At 33.1% G+C, this 20,546-nt stretch overlaps 1 protein-coding gene across 2 annotated transcripts in view; it reads left to right on the top strand.

The window, feature by feature from the left end:
• The first annotated feature begins 6,704 nt into the window (after positions 1-6,704).
• Positions 6,705-20,546, top strand: part of LOC115889022 — a 335,787-nt gene continuing 321,945 nt past the window's right edge. For both annotated transcript variants that reach the window (XM_030908938.1, XM_030908930.1), the window contains exon 1: positions 6,705-7,347. In XM_030908938.1, the coding sequence (XP_030764798.1) occupies positions 7,059-7,347 (289 nt within the window). In that variant the 5' untranslated portion in view covers positions 6,705-7,058. The remainder of the gene's footprint in view (positions 7,348-20,546) is intronic.

Raw genomic sequence — 20,546 nt, 5'->3', positions numbered from 1 at the left:
TTGAATTGTGGACGGGCCGGGGCATATATTCGGAGACAAACACAATCTACTGCTAGTGCCAGGGGTGTGTGTAAAAATAATAATTATTTTTTGCCATTTATTTTACGAATTTTAGTTTATATTATGTGTATAGTTTTTTTATGTTGCAGTGTTTAGTACTTGTTATAATTATAATATAATGTAATAAATAATTATAATTATATAATAGAATAGTAAATATTTCTAGTTGCTAATGCAATTTTAGGACATGATTTATGAAACACTTTGGAGTGAAACTTCTTTACGCGCGCTACGAGTAAAAATTCAAGGCCGTGACATACGAGCTAGTGAGACGGCCCTGACACATGAGCTCGTTGTAACGAAACGTGTTAACGCCTTAGAAATACGCAGTGACGCGACGTGTAGGTATTTGTGGAGCAGTCCACGTGTTTATCAAAAATATTGATATTTTAATACAAATTTTGTAAAAGTGAATCAAATTACTACGTGTAAAAAAAAACATTTGTTATACGTAAAAAACTATTTTTAATATTTTACGCCAATAAAACTGTTACACGTAAAAAACTATTTTTTACGCGTATAAAACAATTTGTTACTGGTTGAAAACTATTTTTTACGCGTATAAAACTATTTGTTACGTGTAAAAATATATTTGTTACGTGTAAAAATATATTTGTTACAGGTAAAAACTCTTTTTTTACGCGCCAAAAATTTATTGTTTCTGGTAGAAAACCTTTCTTACGCAAAAAAAATTACGTGTAAAAAAATATTTTTTACACGTAATAAGCTAATTTTTACGCTTCAAAAACTTATTCTTTCTGGTAAAAAAACTTTTTTACCCAAAAAAATAAATATTTTTTGCGTGTAAGAAACTATTTGTTACACGTAAAAAACTCATTTTTACGCGTCAAAAACTTATTGTTTCTGGTAAAAAAACTTTTTTACACCAAAAAAAATATTTCTTACGTGTAAAAAACTATTTGTTACGTGTAAAAATCTATTTGTAACACGTAAAAAAATAATGTTTACGCGTCAAAAACTTTCAAGTTCTTTCTATATTTTTATAAAAAAAACTTTTTTACAGAAAAAAAATATTTTTTACGTTTAAAAAACTATTTGTTACGCGTAACAAATAGTTTTTTACGCGTCAAAAGCTATTTGTTTCTGTTAAAAAAAACTTTTTTACGCAGAAAAAAAAACACTTTTTACGCATAAAAACTATTTTTTACACGTAAAATATTCCTTTAATTTATTACTGTTTCAACATTTCGAACTACATTATTTTTTCAAACATTTCCTTCAAATTTTTGAATTTAATAGAATCTTCCTAAACAGTAGATGTTCTCTATAATAATATTTTTACATAATATCCTAAAATGAAAAAAAAATGCATACTATTTAATTTGTTTTTATTGTATTATTAAATATGACGTCCACCTATGACGGGGTCTCATAGAAAACGCTAAAGACGCTACAGAAAACAAATCGATTTGTTTTCATTTGCGTTTTTTGCGAGACACGCCGAACGCTAGACGCTTTTGGTGGGGCCACTCCTATACATATAATCCTGTTATTTTGTTAAGACGCTTCACGCTAAAAACGCAAAAAACGCTTTCTGTGTGGCTGTGCACTAGGAGTGTGGAGCGTGTGGAGACTGTGGACAGATTCACCAGGGACGTGCACATGGGTTATCACTGGAATATTTTTCTAGAAGAAACATGTGCGCCACTGACTTTTTTCTTTTGTTAGCAAAATTGTGTAGGCCGTTTAATGGCGATTAAAAGTTGCATCTTGATATTTTGTCGATTTTGATCTCCTTGATGAGATAAACGCAATTTTATTAACTACAATTAACCGAATTATAATTAATTAATAAATTATTTTTTGCATCTAATTTATTATTATATTTTATTAAAATTTATAACACTGATATTCAGTGCTACTACCTCCAGCAAATTTTAATAAAATAATGGTATTTAAGGTAATTACAAAATACTTTCTTATATTTTTTAAATTTAACATCCTGTAACTTAAAAATCCCATATTTAATAGGAACTTTTTATCATATTTTTTGATGAGAGGACTCATTTAAGACTTTGAACAGAGGTATACAGGGTTCGGCAATAGTGCGTCGGGCATTTGTACCTCCTAAAATAAAAAAAACTTGGGAATTTTGTTTAAGTGCAAACCTAAAGCAAAGATTAAGGCTGATTCATGGTACACCGTGACGGGCCGGGGCCGTGCGACGGTGAAGGCACGGCCAAACATTGTCAAATGGTATTTATACCTATGCATTCATGTTAAGCCGAGCACGGGCCGAGCTTCTACTACCGTGTCTACTTTACGGAACGTGCCTGGCTCGGGTACGGCCCGGTGTACCATGAATCAGCCTTTACAGTTGCCTAAAGTATGTACTAGGATGTATTTCAGGAAAATGTTTTAACTTCTATAGGGCGGCTCTCAAAAAAGCGTGAGTGGATCGGGATGATTTTTTTTGGAACAGCCTGTATATTATTACATTTTCGGCTTCCTTAAATATAAAAAAAAGTAAATATATTTCGATAATTTCAGAGATATTAATAAATAAATAAAAATTATATATTTTTCAACCTTTCTTAAAAAAATTATTAATAATACATGAACTGTCCTGAAATCAAAACTATATTAGATATTTACTTTAGATGGTCTGTACTTACTTTTCTATAAATATGGAAATCGTAAATCATACAGGATGTTCAAAATTCTACGCCAAACTTTCTAAAATATAAAATAATTTTTCTTTGTTTTTTTTTAAATCGAACACCCTGTATATTATTTTTTCATTAGATGGAGAATTAAAAAATGAACATTTTTTGCATTTAGAGTATTTCAAAATTTTTAACGGTTTCGCAGATATTCCCGGTTTTGTATTTCATATGGCATTTTCCACAGTAAATTTTTATCAAAGCCACCCAATGATTTTTCTCTCAAAATCCAGTCCATTGAAAGCGCCATATGAAATAATACTGCGTATATCCGGAAAACTATTAAAAATTTTGAAATACTTTAAATACAAAAAATGTTAATTTTTTAATTCTCCATCAATTAAAAAAATAATACACAGTGTGTTCCATTTAAAATAACGAAGAAAAATGATTTTATATTTTTGAAAGTTTGGCCTAAAATATTGAACATCCTGTATGATTTACGATTACCATATTTATAGCAAAGTAAGAACAGACCCTCTAAAGTAAATATCTAATATAGTTTTGATTTCAGAACAGTTCTTGTATTTTTAATATTTCTTTTAAGAAGGGTTGAAAAATATATACTTTTGATTTATTTTTTAATATCTCTGAAACTATCGAAATAGATTTACTCATATCTTAGGATTATGTAAAGTGATCTGAAAGGAAGACAAAAATGCAATAATATACAGGGTGTTTCATTTAAAAAAAATCATCCCGATCCACTCACACTTTTTTGAGCCACTCTATAGAAGTTAAAATATTTTCCTGAAATACATCCTAGTACATATTTTAGGTTTGCACTTAAACAAAATTCCCAAGTTTTTTTATTTTAGGAGCTACAGATGCCCGACGCACTATTGCCGGACCCTGTATAACTGTTCAAAGTCTTAAATGAGTCCTCTCATCAATCAGTGATCTGAAAGGAAGACAAAAATGAAATAATATACAGGGTGTTCTATTTTAAAAAAAAATATCCAGATTCACTCATACTTTTTTGAGCCACCCTATAGAAGTTAAAATATTTTCCGGAAATACATCCTCGTACATACTTTAGGTTTGAAGCCCGACGCACTATTGCCGGACCCTGTATATTAACATTATTTTTTTTTAATGGTTGTCATTAGGATTTGGATTAAGGCAAATTAATAAAAATGCGTTTATTAATTCAAGGATACCGAAACCGACAAAATATCAAGATATAATAGATCGGCATTAAAATTAAACGACCTGGACAACTGTTCTAACAAAAGAAAAAAAGGCGCATAGTTTTTATAGAAAAATATTTCGTGAAAAATCGTATGCACGTCCCATTAAAATATATCGCTCTTCAGAGCTGTAAGCTCACGGAAAACTTAAGTCTTTTTTTGACTTAAATCATTTTAATTTATTTATTTATTTACTCGTGTCCAACTCAGTATATATAAAAACAATAAAAAACACAAAAATATATATAAAATATACAAAAGGGCTAAATTAATAAAAAAGGCACATCATACATTTAAAAAAAACGTAGTCAAACAATCAACATAAATAGGAACAATACTTGTACAGAATTAGACAAACTAAAAAAAAATATATATGCATACAGCAGTTATATACAGGATATCCAGTACTTGGTACACTCCAGAGCGTTGGTATTTCTCTCCGCGAGATCACTCTGATTGCATATGTTTGGGAGATTTGGGCATACGAGAAGATGTCTCATATTTTGTTCCTCTCCGCATTCACAGGGTACAGATCCGTCAAGGTAGCCCCACTGGTTCATGTTTGTCTTGCATCTGCCAACCTGAGTACGCAAACGGTTCAGACTTCTCCACACCGGCCATGCCTGTTCCGCACCAGGTGGTAGGCTCTCTTTTGGCCTTAGCGCAAATTCATTTGGTGTTGTTGAAGTTGCTGACCACAACTCCAGTCTCTTTGCGGATGTCGTGCTGCTATCAAGTGGCTGGACGGCAGAAAGAAAGCTTTTTCGGGATTTCAACCTGGGCCCAGCGGCGTGTTGTCCGAAGAGCGGGTGCCGGGTATCGGAAAGGGCTTGCTGTTTCTCTTTCATGCTGGAAAATTGTCTCCTTGTGTGGGGTGGAGCTATCCCGCTGAGGAGGTGTAGCTGTTGGGTCGATGTGGGTTTTAGGCATCCGGTGATTAGACGGCACGATTGGTTCAGCATCGGGTCTATCTTTTTGGCATGGCAGGAGCGTTCCCAAACTGGTGCGGCATATTCGGCAACATAATAGCAAAGTGCAAGAGCAGTAGTTCTTAGTGTGTGTGGATTAGCACCCCAGGTGGAGCTTGCCAGCTTTCCCAACAGGTTGTTCCTTATAGATATCTTGGCCCTAGTCTGCTCGACATGATGTTTAAATGACAGGGTCCGGTCTAATGTGACAACCTAAATAAGTTGGCCGTGGGCAAAATCTGAGTTGCTGGTCGTTCCAATTGACATTTATAGCTCTGTTAGATTCCCTGTTATTTAGATGGAACAAGCTAGTGACAGTCTTCGAGGCGTTTGGTTTAAGGCTATTATCTCTGTAATATTGGGTTAGCGCGGTCAGGTGTAATGTTAAATTATCTTCAACTTTACAGAAATCCTTATTTTGGCTAACTATTGCTAAATCATCTGCGTAAATGAAGCTTCTGATGTGTTGACTCAGCGGCTGGTCATTTGTATAGATATTGAAAAGAGTTGGAGCCAAAACACTCCCCTGTGGTAAGCCAATCTTTTGAATCCTCCAGCGGCTTCGATCACCACCCAATTCGACAAAAAAACGTCTGCTAGAAAGCAGGGTGCGGATGACTTGTACAAGTTGGTAGTCCTTCGTCATTTGACAAATCTTATACATCAGACGGTTGTGATTTACTGTGTCATATGCTGACGACAGGTCAACAAAGACAGCTCCGGAAGCCATTTTTGTTTGAAAGCCATTCTCAATGTGTTGTGTGAGGTTCAGAACTTGAGCAGTGCAGGTCTTTCCCGGTTTGAATCCCGCTTGCTCCGGTATTAGCTGATCGTCGATGTTAGGGCTGATACGATTTAATAACATTCTCTCAAACAGTTTATAGAGGCCTAAAATTTTTGAGGTCGTCTGGGGTCGTCCAAACTCTTTCCAGGTTTGGGGATAGCGATGACTTTGCTCTTCCTCCAGACTTTGGGGATCCTATTAATCACTTTAATCACTTAAATCATTTGATTTTCAGTCATATTTCGAAAACTGACTTAAGACTTAAAATTTAAGTTGTTTTCAAAATGACTTGTGATTGAACTCTTTATTCCAAAATAAAAAAAAGATTTAAGTCATTAAAAAAGATTTAAGTCTTTTTAGAAAATATTTAAGTCATTCAAAAAAATTAAATCTTTTTTTAATGACTTATTAAGTCATCTTATAAAAGACATAAAATTTTTAAAAGATTTAAGTCTTTTATAAAATTAACAAGGAAATATTTATTACGTGACGAGTTTAAAATTTATCAGTTGCACCTTATTTAAAAAAGCAAATAAACTAACACCTACACTGATGAATAAAATTAATAACAATAAGTAGTAATAAACTGTAAAAGTTCTAAGAAGCTTCTTTGACAAAAAGATGAATATTTTTTCTTCACGAATGGTTATCAAAAATATATTTGGTGTATGGTGTACAAATTAACAATTTTTTTTTACATTGTAATATAAATTTTTCCTCTCTTAAAATAATAGTAGAAAATTGGTTCAGAACTAACTGGCTTAAGTTCCATAAACATTACATTTTCTTACTTTTAAAGCACAAAAACCTGTATTAATTTAAAATTACTTTAAAACAAATAATAGAAAATGCACGGAAAAATAATTTCAGTGCCATAACGAATGATTATTAAATACAAAAATCAAAATCATTAAATTTACGATTTCTTGTCCGACCATGGCAACGTCGCACTTTCAAATCAGAAACGCGGGTCCTCAAACGCGCGCTTCTTCGCCGGCCGTCATTCGTTTGCCGGTTCGCGTGCGTTGAATAACTACGTCACTTTTTATCCACATCACGTACTTCTACGCGTTTCGTACACGCAAAAACTTTTTTTAAAAATGCATTACAATAAACCTGACGCAATCTATTAAGTAACGATGCTAGTGTCGCACATCGATTTAATTAACCAAGTGAAACTCGTTAAAAAGTAGAAATTCGGTGATAATCAACAGGTTGCTATCGTATTTTGTTTTGAAGTGAAACTGAAGTGCTATGAGTGTTTTCGGTTTCGGAAATGAAGTGAATTACACCTCCTCAATGTTTCTTCCATCCTTGTGACCGTCCCTTGTGATGTCTTTGGTTGATTCAGTCTATCCGGATCTCCGTAATCATGCCGTTCGTCCAGAGAGTTGTCGAGCCCAGGTTGTTGTCCAGGGTGCAGCTCTTCAACGAGGACGGTTCTGTGCGCGTAAACGATGGCGAGTTGGAGGCGGTGACCAATTTCACCCTGTGCAGCGCTCTGAAACAATTGGCCTCGTTGTCCCTGGTCGCGGACGATATCTTCAAGGAGCTGGGAGACCAGCTGAAGCTCATCTACGGGAGGTGCGAGAAGGTGAAGGTGAAGCTGGTCGTATTGGGGGATAAAGTGGAGAAGTTCGATCCCAAGAAGGTGCCAGTGCGTAAGTAGATTTTTAATTTCATTTACAAATTTCATGCAAAAGTATACTCGTACATGGCGCTGATGTTAAAAAATAGTGTATCAAATTTCAGTGGGTAAAAAAAAGAAATAGTTCCTATAAACATATGCCTGGATGATACCTCCTGAGAAAGTTACGACCCTTGCAAGCTTTTATAGCCCTTATAGCCCTCGCTTGGAATATTTCTTGAACATTTTTAGCGCCCCTCTGGTAACTGGTTTCGAACTAAACGAAGAGTAGGTAGGCGCATTTCTTACTTAAAAAATCCTACCTTTTGATATGAAAAGCTGTGTTAAAAGTATGTTGAAATTACTGTTATTATGTTCAATTAAGATAAAAACGATTTTGTGGGAAACTACCCTCTAATGAAACGTACCCTGTCAGAACTATTACAGATTTTTACATCACCATTCGCTTTGGCATTAAAATAATGTATGTAAAAATAGGAAACTTCAAGGAAAATGGTTTACCCAGGTTTACCAATATTTTTAAAAAGATATAAAATACCGGGTGCGTCTCCAAAGTGGCTCACCCCTATTACTTTTTATTTTTTTCAGATAAAAAAACGAGCTTTGGAATGTTGGTATATGACATAAATTAGGACGGATTGACGTATTCAATTGTTTTTGGTCACTTCCTGTTTCACCGGAAATGACTACAACTTTTGATTTTTAAATGACATCCTTAGTATATTTCTACTTTATTCGATAGAATATGACACTTTGAATAAAATGACATATCATATGTTCACTTTTAACATTTTGGCTTACAAAACAATCGTATTTTAAATTTCAATTTAAGCCCAGTTCATGCACTTGCGAAATGCGTTCTGTTTGCGTTATTGCAATTGGTGGCCTTCAAGGTCTTCCTTGAAGGTGGCCAATCAGAACGAAAATAGAACGCATTTCGCAATTCATAAATCGCAATTCGCAAGTGCATGAACTAGGCTTTAGAGTGCCATGGTTATGGCAAAAACATTAATTTTTAATCAAGGAGCCTTGGAAAAGTATATTAGTGTTTTTCGTGTATTGTCCTGGCCGGTTAAAAGATGCCTAAATCGTTTTTTTAAACATATCTCAATTTTTTCAAATGGAACCAGGGTGGTTCATTAGCATATTTGAAAAAGCATTTTTTACGAATAATTTGGTACCACACACTTGGTACTTCGTATTCAGAGTGATTTTCTATCGAATAGAGTAAAAATATATCAAAGATGCCATTTAAAAATCAAAAGTTGTAATCATTTCCGGTAAAATAGGAAGTAACCAAAAACAATTGAATACGTCAATTAATCCTAATCATAGAATAATGTCTTTGATCCTAATTTATGTCATATACTAACATACTAAATCTCGTTTTTTTATTTGAAAAAATAAAAATATTTTAATACATATTCAAAACAAATAATGGTATTTAAGATAATTACAGATTACCTATTTTTTTAAAGTTTTAACATCCCTTGTAACTTAAAAACTGTGCATTTCCGCTTCCGCTCTCATATTTATAAGAACTTTTTTCATATTTTTTGATGAGGAATCAATATGTACTTATTTAAGACTTTGGCCAGTTAATGACATTACATTTTTTTAATGGTTGTCATTAGACTTGGATTAAGGCAAATTAATAAAATTGCGTTTATTTTGTCAAGGATACCGAAATCGACAAAATACCAAGAATCGGCATTAAACAACCTAGATTGTGCTAACACAAGAAACAAGAAAAAAAAGTCAGTGGCGCATAGATTTGCCATTTAAAAATCAAAAGTTGTAATCATCTCCGGTAAAACAGGAAGTAACCAAAAACAATTGAATACGTCAATCGATACGTCAATTTTAGTAATTTTATCTACGTTTTCAACTTCCTCTGGAAGCATCTTATGGCATATGTTTATAGAAACTCTTTCTTTTCTTTTTATTTGTACTAGGTAGATATCATCCAAAGTATAAACCACTTCATAAATTTATTATAGTTCCGGTTTTCTCAGACTCAACTTCAAACCCAGCATAATCCCTTGACATATACGTAAATTACAGAAAACATCTATTTTATTTATATAGAAGTTAAAACAAAAAATCTACACAAAATTAAAAAAGGTAAATCTGCATCAGTCTGGAAAAAGTCAATATAATTTCGTTTTAAAACCAAACCGCAGAATGAAAAAAAAACATACCTATTGCAAAGTATAAGAAGTATATTCTGTTTAAATCGGTGGTGTTAAACACTAACTAACACTGAAAAATATTTGAACACGATTCTGAACACAAATTTGAAATGGACAGTCTGTCATACTCTGTCCAGGCAGAGTATGTGAAGAAGAAGCATGAAGAACTTCTGTGAAAGAAAGTCTTTATTATAGTCCAAAAGTTAAGATTATTGAACTCCTAAATAATGAGTTATATCTGCCCCAGTGGCTGAGGAGGCCAAAACCATTTGAGTTGGTGTAGTGTGCACAGGTACATAAAAATCTAAAGTGCTGAGTTCGGAGTACCTTTCGTTGTGTAGAGTTCGGATAAATTCAAAGATAAACTGATAAATCTTGCTTGGTACAAGATGGTTTCGGACCTTTAGATGTGTATTTTATTTTGGTGTATAGAGTTTGATATAGTATATGTTTAGTTAGCAATTACACATAACATAACTATGATTCACAAAGGATTGTAAACATAGACTTAAAATAAAATATAGACTGAGCATCTCATTCATAAATAGCTGGAACATGCGGTCAGACACTGTCTTGTTATTGTTGTGTTATTGTTATAATTGCAGTTTCCAAAAAATAAAGTGAAACAAACGAATTTATCGAGGAATTTATTGAATAGTGTCAGGAATATTGTGTGTCTTTTAAATTGGATATAGAAGTTACAGAAGAGAGATAGTATGTGTAACATAAAACTAAACGATTTACGTATTAATCGTTTAAGATTTTAATTGAAGAAGAAATTATTATCCAGTTATCCTTCATTCTTCTTCGTTTAGTGGAAAACGCTGAAATGATAGAATGTAATGAGGAAAAGTTTAATAAAGGTAATACAATAAGTGTTTTCTGAGATAATAGGATATCATAGGGAGTAATAAAGTACTGTATGAGAGTAATAAAAATGTAATGAGGAAAAGTTTAATAAAGGTAGTACAATAAGTGTTTTCTGAGATAATAGGATATCATAGAGAGTAATAAAATACTCCTACTATTATAAGAAGTGATATGCGTCAAATCTTGAAGATCTGACTGTGGTCTGATTAATAGCATCAAATTTAGGGTACCAAAGATTAGGTTGAGAGTGAGTGAGTTTAATCTTTTTTATATTGAGGGTGGAAGCCCCTCGCCATTCACGTTTATGCTCACCATTTGTAATGATATGTTGTCTGGGAACACAATTCCCGATATGTTTAGCATTAAGTTTGGCGAACTTAGGCGCATCTTGTTGGTGCATCAGGAGACAAATCTGGTGTGATAGGTTTCATTGTTTTTTTTTTTCATTGTTTTTTTTATTGCACATTTTAAATGTTATGTACTTTGTTACTTATTTACTTTATTTATTATTATATATGTTTTATTTATATTATTTTTATGTACTTTTGTAGTACATGTCTAGTTTTAAGTAATTGTAATTGTATTTGTTTTCTTTAGGCCTTTGCATGTAGCTACCTCAATAAGTGTTTGTAATGAGTAAATAAAATAAAAATAAAAAAAAAGTTAAAAAAGCATTTTTTTGCTTTTGAATTCGACTCGATTTCAACAACTGAATTTATTTTAACATGAATAAATTAAGAAATATAACACTCTAGCAACAGAAAGAGCAATAGAACATTGAAAGCACAGTTAAAAGCATAACGATATTTTTAGGTAGGTACTTAATGTTATTTGTTTGTTCAACTCAGAAAGAACTGGGGAAAAAACCTATTGATACTTCTTAAATTTGTTCAATATCTGTAAGTATATTTAACATACAAAAAATTATATTAGAAACATTATCTATCATAACTTCTTCATAATGCTCTCAAATCCTCAAACCGGAAATTAGTTATTCACATACTAGACAAATTTAGGTTGTAGATTTTTCAACGTTTTCTGTTATAGCTGTAAAATTTTCAGCTATGCATATTTGCTATTAACGATAAATAACATAGTTTTATTTATTTTTAAGATATTCGATAGAGTTCTTTATTTTGTCTTTTACCACATACGTTAGAAGTTAAGTAACATTCCAGCTAGAAACCAGCTTTTTAATAGATTCGCAGAAACCAACCTAACAGCCCAGACAATAGAATTCTGTTCAAGTTCGTTAAATTGTATTGCGTGAAAAGATCTTCTCGCCGTTCTTAATAGGTTTTGACGGGTTTTCCTTATGGTGCAAATGGACTTTACCTGGCGATGTTTGGCTTAGGCCTGTTTCAAAAGCCCGGTTAAAAACTTCCGGTAGTTCTTTACCTCTTGAAAGTATTTTCGAAGTGTATTAATAGTTTTAGTGGTGGGATATTTTTCTATGCATTAGTTTTCATGCTTGAAATTTATGATATGACTATGGGTTTGATATTTTTTGGATTGTACTTTTTCTAAATGGTTCCCGGTGGCGTAGAGGTACAGGCTGTCGTCTACCAATCTCAAGGTAGTGGGTTCGATTCCCACACCCGGCATTGCATCAGCCGACTATTTAAAAAAAAAATAGTTTGGGTACCTAGGTCGACTCAGCCTTAAATGAGTACTTGGGATTCACACTCCTGAGGTAATAATAGGCTGTTGAAGCGTAGTGCTATAGCCACATTACCTCCTTGTATACCAACGGCTCTAGTATGGCAAGCTGTACCTTGCTACTCCCAAGGCGTTAAACGCTATATACGGGAGCTATTATTATTATTATTATTACTTTTTCTAAATATAATTTCTAGTTTGGTCATTATTTTATTATTCTATATTTTGGCGGCATTAGGCGGCTCTCGATTAGCACTAAATATCAAAGCAATTTGAATTAATATATTTTTTAATATGAGCAATTATCTTAGAACAGAAAAGTATAGAAATCAACCACAATATATTAAAATACTCTTAAGGTTCGGTGTTAATTTTCAGATTGCATATACTTAAAGAATACTGATCAAAAATAGTTCAATGATTAAATTTCCTGAATATTCTATATTTTAAATACTAAGTGCGATACTTTTGGGACTTTAGAAGCTTTCATCCAATTCTTAACAAAAAAAAACAGGGGTCATCTTTAAAACAAGAGAGTTGACGATAGAGCTCAAAGATTAGAAGTCCGTTTGAAAATCTGATATCACTACCTTGTAAAATCGAGTGTAAAACAATAAAAGTATAGATTTAACAAATAGAGTCAGTCATAAAAAAAATCGTTGTTTTTTCTCGTGTTTTTCCAAAAAAACTTTTTAACCAGAAGTTACTTTTAAGATGGTATTTTGATCACCATTTAAATGATTTTGTATCTCTACTAGTACACCGTGTACACTGGCAGAACGTCTTCTATGTACTTTAGATTTGTGTTATTTTTAGTTTTTTTTAGAGAAGTTAATCGAGAAGATACATAATAGTGACAGTTGTCTGACATTTTAATTCACAGGTTAATTGTATTTTCTGTCATCATTTTTTGGATTAGGAATTCGCGTCGGCCATATTTGATCCGCCATTTTGAATTTTGCGAATCCGACGTCAGACTTGTGAGCAGTGACCCAATTGATCCCAAATTCGCGTTCAGCGACCCAAAAATCTCCCATATACTGATTTTGTTCGGATCCGTGTGTTTTTTTTTAAATTCGCGTCGGCCATATTTGATCCGCCATTTTGAATTTTGCAAATCCGACGTCAGACTTGTGAGCAGTGACCCAATTGATCCCAAATTCGCCTTCAGCGACCCAAAAATCTCCCATAAACTGATTTTGTTCGGATCCGTGTGTTTTTTTTTGAAATTCGCGTCGGCCATATTTGATCCGCCACTTTGAATTTTGCGAATCCGACGTCAGACTTGTGAGCAGTGATCCATTTGATTCCAAATTCGCGTTCAGCGACCCAAAAAACTGCCACTTGTAGGTGTCGTCACTGGAAACTGTCCCACGGGGGTAAACCTCGTGAGATGGAAATTTTCCAACGACGACTACTGCAGAGAATGCGGAAAGGAAGAAGAAATCATAGAGCACCTGCTGTGCCACTGTCCGGCACTAGAATACCGACGCTACAAGACTTTAGGGCAAGGTTTTTTGGAGGGAGTAGACGAAGCAGCAGAAGCCAACATCAGCGACATCGGGAACTTTGCAAAGAGCTGGAAGTGCTTTAACGCAAAGAAATAATGAGAGGAAGGTTTGGTACAACAATAACAGGGGTATTGCAATGGGTCCAAGGCAAGTGAGGGATCAAACATGATCCCAAACCCCAGCAACCTAACCTAACTTAACCTTTGTCAAGTGCATTTTTTGAAATTCGCATCGGCCATATTGGATTCGCCATTTTGAATTCTGCCAATCCGACATCAGATTCATGATCAGCGACCCAAAAAACTCCTATACCAACTTTAGTTAAGATCCGTGTGATTTTCGAAAATAATGACTTGTAGGTTTTTTGAGGTTATAAAAAATATGAGAGAGCTAGCTCAATTCTGTTAGGGCGTTTTGAGTTTATCAGGCCCATTTACATTAGGTTATAGTGTTATACATGAGAATTTTCTTTATTTTCTCCTATTACATTTTCCTGAATTTTCACGGATTTTCACCAAGTTTTTGTGGTTAGAAAAAAATGAGACGTGATGGCGTAATTCTGATAGCGGATTCGTGCTCAGCGTCGAAAAATATTATAGGATATGATGGTCTGGGTAAAAAGCATAGACTACTTTTTTTGTGTGACTGCGTAATCAACTGAAATGATATTTATCAACGCTAATTTTTTACTAGCACTGATTATTGATGTTAATCGTATTCAACAGGCGATAGTTGTCCTAAAAGAAGAAGGTACTTTGGAGGGTATTGAAAACATGCTAAGTAGTTTGAAAGTTGACAGAAGACGAAATTTGTAGCTGTTGTATCGTTTTCCACATTTAAGCTTTATTTAATTTCATTTAATTTAACTACGCCACTGATTCCTATAAATTTTATCTCCTAACGAAACTAATTAAACGAGCAAAACGTAAACAAATATTAATATTTCTATTAGCTGCCAGCTGACTTTGTATATAATTTCACGAACGCAACCAACGTTAATGTACGAAAACAGTAAACCCCGTTTTTTCCCTATCAAGAAATATTTCAGATAATCGCAAGTACCTGTAGTACCACCTTGAGATCGTGTCGGGCGATAAAATGAAATATTCAGGTTATAGTAATCTATATAATTTATAACAGCTCGATCGGGTTGCAGGCAGTGTATATTCTAGATATAAACAAGAGGACTGTAATTTAATTGTTGAAATAATGACCTCGAGCTACAGTAATATTTTATTCAATTTAGTATTGTTTGGTAGGTAGTGGTAGTATATAATAATAATATGCGTGCATATGAAGTGTAGATAAATAAATCTTTATTAACTCCATGCAACATAATTGTATACAAAATATTAGTACAGAGCGGGGAATGGTGTTAATTTTAGCAAAATATAATTTAATTAGGTGATTAAAAATTGTCAAATATGATCCACCAACACTTTTGAAAACTAAATATTTAATTACTATTGTTCATTCATTGCCGTCCAAAAATATAACATACATATATTTACATTTATACCAACTCAATATCATTCTCTTTATCCATTTGGGCAGATTCTTCTTGGTGAAGCGTTCGAGAACCTCAGTGTTGTGACGATATAAAACTTCTTTATTCTACCCAGGAATGGCTCAGGAGCTTGGAACACCCTTAGTGTAGAAACACAGTGCAAGAAGGTTTTCCTCTTACCGGTAGTCGGCGCCGATCTGAGCCGTTTTCTTGCGCCGAGATAGTACATAGTGAATACTGGTAAAAGTGAGAAATACGGTTGTGTTGTAAAGTGCCAGTTATGTTATAATATTCCCGCAAATATGTCGTATTTCCGCACATGATGATCTGATCGCTTTGGATTCTCTTTTTACAAAATTAAAGAGAAAATGAGTTGGGATACATTCCCTTAATAGTGAAAGAATAACTTATAGGGAGTATTATCAATTATCATATATTTCAAAAATTAAAAAATGATAATGAAATATTTTTTTCAATACATACGAATGACTCTAGAGACTTTTAAAATATTTATGAAAAAGTGTAATGTAGATTAATCAAAAATTGATGCAATCTACATAACCAACCTATTATTGTGGAAAAGAGGCTTTTTATGACTTTGAGGTTGTTCTAAATAGGTGTATTTTTCAAATACTGTAGCTATAAGTAAATCCTTATCCATATTCAAATGCCGACGACGCGTGCAACAGCAGAAATGAACTAAATTTTCGTTCCGGTAAAAGAGAGAACGCCGATGAACGCTGGTTGACGGCGCCTACCTGCTTTAACTGTGAACTAGACGATTTGACAACACGCTTTAATTTTTCAAGCTTATAAGCGCGAGACGGCGCTGGTTGCCGGTAAGCAGAAACCTGCCTCCACTATGTTTGTACCTTTAGAAGGAAAATTCCACTCCTCCAACTCCCAGTGGATCACATACCAAGAATGTACAACTTTGAGAAACACCTCTTTGTAGTATTGAGCAACAAAGGAAATTGGCAGAGAGAAACTTTTAAAAGACCATACCATAGCGTGTTATACTGATTCTTCCAAACCCAAAGCAGGAACAGGGATAGAGGTGTTTTTGGTCGAAAACTAAATACTCCAAAGCAATGTGCACCTACCCCCTCAACATCCTTCAAGCAGAAGCAGGGGCGGATACAGAAATTTATTTTAGGGGGGGCCCAAATAAAAAGTAATGTAAAATATGCTTTTTAGAGCGCCATTTTTAACCCAAAAGCCTAATATTTAACCCGATTTAGAGATTTTATGGGCTGGCCCCATGGGCCCCCCCTCTGTATCCGCCACTGGGCAGAAGCCTACGCTATCGAAAAATTCATACAACTTATCTTAGGAGATAGAGACTTGATTGATTGATTAGAACTCAGTAACCATCAATTCAAAGTTTGTCAAAGAAGTTCTCTTAATCTGTATGCAGGCCCATTAAGGGATAGAAGATAATAAAAAGGCCTCGGAAAAAGCAAACGATCAGGCTAGAAAAGGAACGAACACTCCACTAACTGGACCAGAACCGTTCTGCTTCCTAAGTGGAAACCAACTCAAAGCGGAACTCAAGAACCTGGAAGACTCCATCCATAACCTGAAATGGGAATTATCATTAGATTATTAAATAATATTATATTCAATTTTCCGAGTGTCTGAAACCATTAGGTTTAAGACATTCGGAAATTTCTCTGGACTTACGACAGAAAAAAATCGAGGATTTTCCTTGAGTTAAGTAAGAAAGATTTTCGGATTGTCGCGGGGTTTTTAACAGTACTTAATGAACCCCTCATCTAAGCTAAGAAAAATCGGCGACTGCAGATTGTGTGGGGAAAATAGGGAAACAACAGAAACTAGAACATCACTGAGTGCGCCGAGACGACGACCATTTGTGCCATAAACTTTGATACAAACAACTGATATCGGAGATGGAGAACTAACCTCTGTAAAACCGTCTGAGATACTGGCTTCTGTCGAAGCACTGAGACTGTCTGATGAGTTATAACTCAAGAAAGGGAGATACAATAGGTCTATAAGGTCGCGGTGATTAACTTTTCTCCTGCCATACAATCTACTTTTTTTTTTCCGAGAAGAAGAAAAACGTCGCATAAGAAAAAGTTTTCCATCTTTAAATTATAAAACCTCATACCCAAGAAAAAAAAATATATGAATATATTTATAGTCATATATCTATTTTTTGCAGATGTTTGTGTTTTTTTTATGAGAATATTTTATATGGGAATTGGGACTTTGAAACCTTCAATTACACACATTCCATTTAAAAATGCGAACTGAAAACAGTTTATTGTTATTTGTTACAAAGTTAACATACATTACAATGGTTTGTGCAATAATTTCGTATCATATGCGCACTGGAATTATTTTGACTTCAATTGATTTTTTTCGATATTCTTTTTTTCCAAAGAAAATTTAGAAAATAAATTATTTTAAAAGGTTTCTTGGTTTGAGAGCAAGTTTGCACAAGCAACTAGAACTGCAGATAGTTTTATTTTTATGTTCTAATTTCAACAGTGACATTCTTAAGGGACATATATTATGTTTGTATAGAACTACGTAAATGTAATGGTGCCATTACCGACTTTCTTAAATATATTGATGGTGTCACATTATAACTCTACTTGCCTCTTCTCCTATTTTTTATAATGCAAACCAACTTCTGGGGCTTATTGTGAGACAAAAGCGACTACTAATCCCACCTGAAGGAAAATGGCGGTTAGACTTCACCCGAGCCTCATAACAATAGCGTTTTATAATTCGCATTCATTTCCTATCAGCTGTTGCGTTTGGCTTCCACCGTAACTTCCGAAACGTATTTTTTGCCTTAATGGGGTGAGAATTAAAGGGCATGGACGATCTGCACCACTGAAATATTTTTCTAGCTGCTTGTGAAACAATGTTTATATATCACCAAAAATGGGAATTATTTTATTGTCGTCGATATTGTTGTAAGTTTAATTTTAAACAATAATTATCAATGTTAAATTATCACGGATATAAAAAAAGACATCAATTAAGAAATTTCTTATAATCTTAAATTTATATGAATTTATAAATGTTAGATTTTACAAATAAAAAAAATACTCTCTACATTCTACATTAAAGAATATGAGTGAAACTAAATGAATGAATTCTAAGCTTTTGTTATGTTATCGTCATGATGAAAAGCTAATGCTAATATGCAATGATAATAATATGAAATCCACTGAATTTTATGAAAAGTATTTTTTTTACAGTTTATTTAGTTGGAAATATGAAATGTAGTTTTTATTATAATTATAATAAATCTTACTTGGTCAACATTTATAATATGTAGGTATTCACCACCTGCTAAGAAACGTCTGAATCAGCAGATTTGACATTTATCTAAGACATTCAGAAATTCATACTTGTTCATACTGTAATTTATTTTTCTATTATTATCATTCATTTCGATAATTTTGGCAAGGTCACTCTCTAGACATCAATTACACATTGATGTCTAGACACAAATATCTATTTCCAAAAAATTTTTCTCGAATTTTAAACTATACTTAAGTATTTTATTACAGTATAAAAATAAATTACAACCTTCTTAACGCCAACTGGCAGTAAGTGCCATAAAAAAATTGAGAGAAGTATGGGCCAAGTAAATGATGTCTAGGGTTTACCTCGCCGAATTTATCATAGATTGTCATTCCTCAGCCATCTGTGACGCCGTTTTTCTTTCGATCATACGGTATTTTGAATTTACCAAAATCAACCATGTTAACCGCTCGGCTCACTGAATTATTTCTCCTTTTATAAAAGTACTTTTAGTTGTTTTAGGTGGTTTGTCATTGCCTTCCTTGAGGTGATATCATTATTATGCGATAATTCAAAATTCTTCTATATTGAATTTGGAATTTAACCGCTTTGTTACCTCATGATATCTGGAGATGGTGGTTCTATGCTATTATTTTGAAAAATGTTTTCGACCTGTGATGTTATCATTAAAAACATTGAAAATAGCGAGGAAAGTAGTAGTTCATTTTAACATAGAAATAGTTTTTAAATGGAACTTTTCACGAATCATATTTCGTACAAATGTTTTAAAAATTTATTCGTTAAAAATCAGCTGAATAGCGCTTTGGCAAAGGGATTTTGTTATCACTCGTTTTACGTAAAAGATAAAAAAAATGTCACATTTTTTTACTTATTAGATTAAGAAATTACGAGTTATCAATATATGGTCTGTTAAGGAAAAAGTCCTATATTTGCCGAATAAGATTTAGAGTGAAACCATCATGGCTATTTTTAAAGCCGACAAGAAATTGTCATTACTTAGAACAACTCATCACTGGCCGCCAGAAAGAATACAAAGACGCGGTGTCGTAAGCAACGCCTATTGTTAAAGTTTAAGCTGGCCAAAATTCGACAACAAACTTATTGAAGGGGAAAGTTTGGAATATTTTTTGCAATTTAGTTTGTGTGTAGAAGTTATAAATAATCTTCTTAATAATAAGTTTGTTCTTTATTGCAAATAATTTTGCAGTAGTGTATATTTTTTGCTCCTAAATGTTTTATTGAGTTTGTTTGATTGATGTAGGTACTTACTATTTGAAGTAACCCAATTTCAGAAAGAAACTGCGAAAAATGTAAACTTCTTATTTACTTATACACGAGCTTATACACTAATATTATAGATATAAAAATGATCAAAATATTGGTAGTCCGTAGATGGATTGTTAGATTATTGTAATAATCTACCAGAATTGTTGCATTTTTTAACAAATTATTATGATTGTCAAAATTTTTGAAACTTTTCTTCTTCATGTTATTAAATCAAAGGCAAAAAAATTATTAAAAAAAAACTGATGGACACAACATCTACAGGGTTGTTCACCACATACGACACGGAGTATTGTAGCTAAACGATTAGATTTTCACAAATTATAAGTTTTGGGTTCGTTGAAGAACTATTAGAGTTACAATTTAAAAATATTTTTACAAGATACAGAGAGTCCCAAATAAGTAAAAAATATCAAAGTTGTATTTTTTTAATGGAACACCCTGTATATTATTACATTTTTAGTTTCTACGATTAAAATAAAGGTAAATTTGATTAAGGTTTATTACACTTAAACCTTACCGTTTTTGAAATATTTTTAATTTTGTGAAATTGCAGTAAACATTTTAAGGCTTCATTTCTCCAAGGCTATCAAAGTTTTTAATACTAAATCTTTACTGCAGTTTATTTATTGATCAGTTATTGCGTTGCAATAATAAAAATAATACTACCTCATACAGAGTGTCTAAAAATTATTTTAACTAATTTCTAGGTCGAAACGCCAATAACTTCTTTAATTTAAATGGAACGCCCTGTATCTTTTAGGAGAATCAGATGCACAATTTAATTGTCTATCAAATTGTATTATATCATTTTTTACCTATTCCTTCAACTTTTCGTAGAAAATGCATTTTCTTATAATTTAGACCTCATTTATCAATATAC

The sequence above is a fragment of the Sitophilus oryzae genome, unplaced genomic scaffold (assembly GCF_002938485.1).
Source record: "Sitophilus oryzae breed Bouriz unplaced genomic scaffold, Soryzae_2.0 scaffold_1171_pilon_pilon, whole genome shotgun sequence".
Taxonomy (NCBI): Eukaryota; Metazoa; Arthropoda; class Insecta; order Coleoptera; family Curculionidae; genus Sitophilus; species Sitophilus oryzae.
The sequence above is the reverse complement of the archived record's forward strand: the minus strand, read 5'-3'. Positions and strand labels throughout refer to the sequence as shown.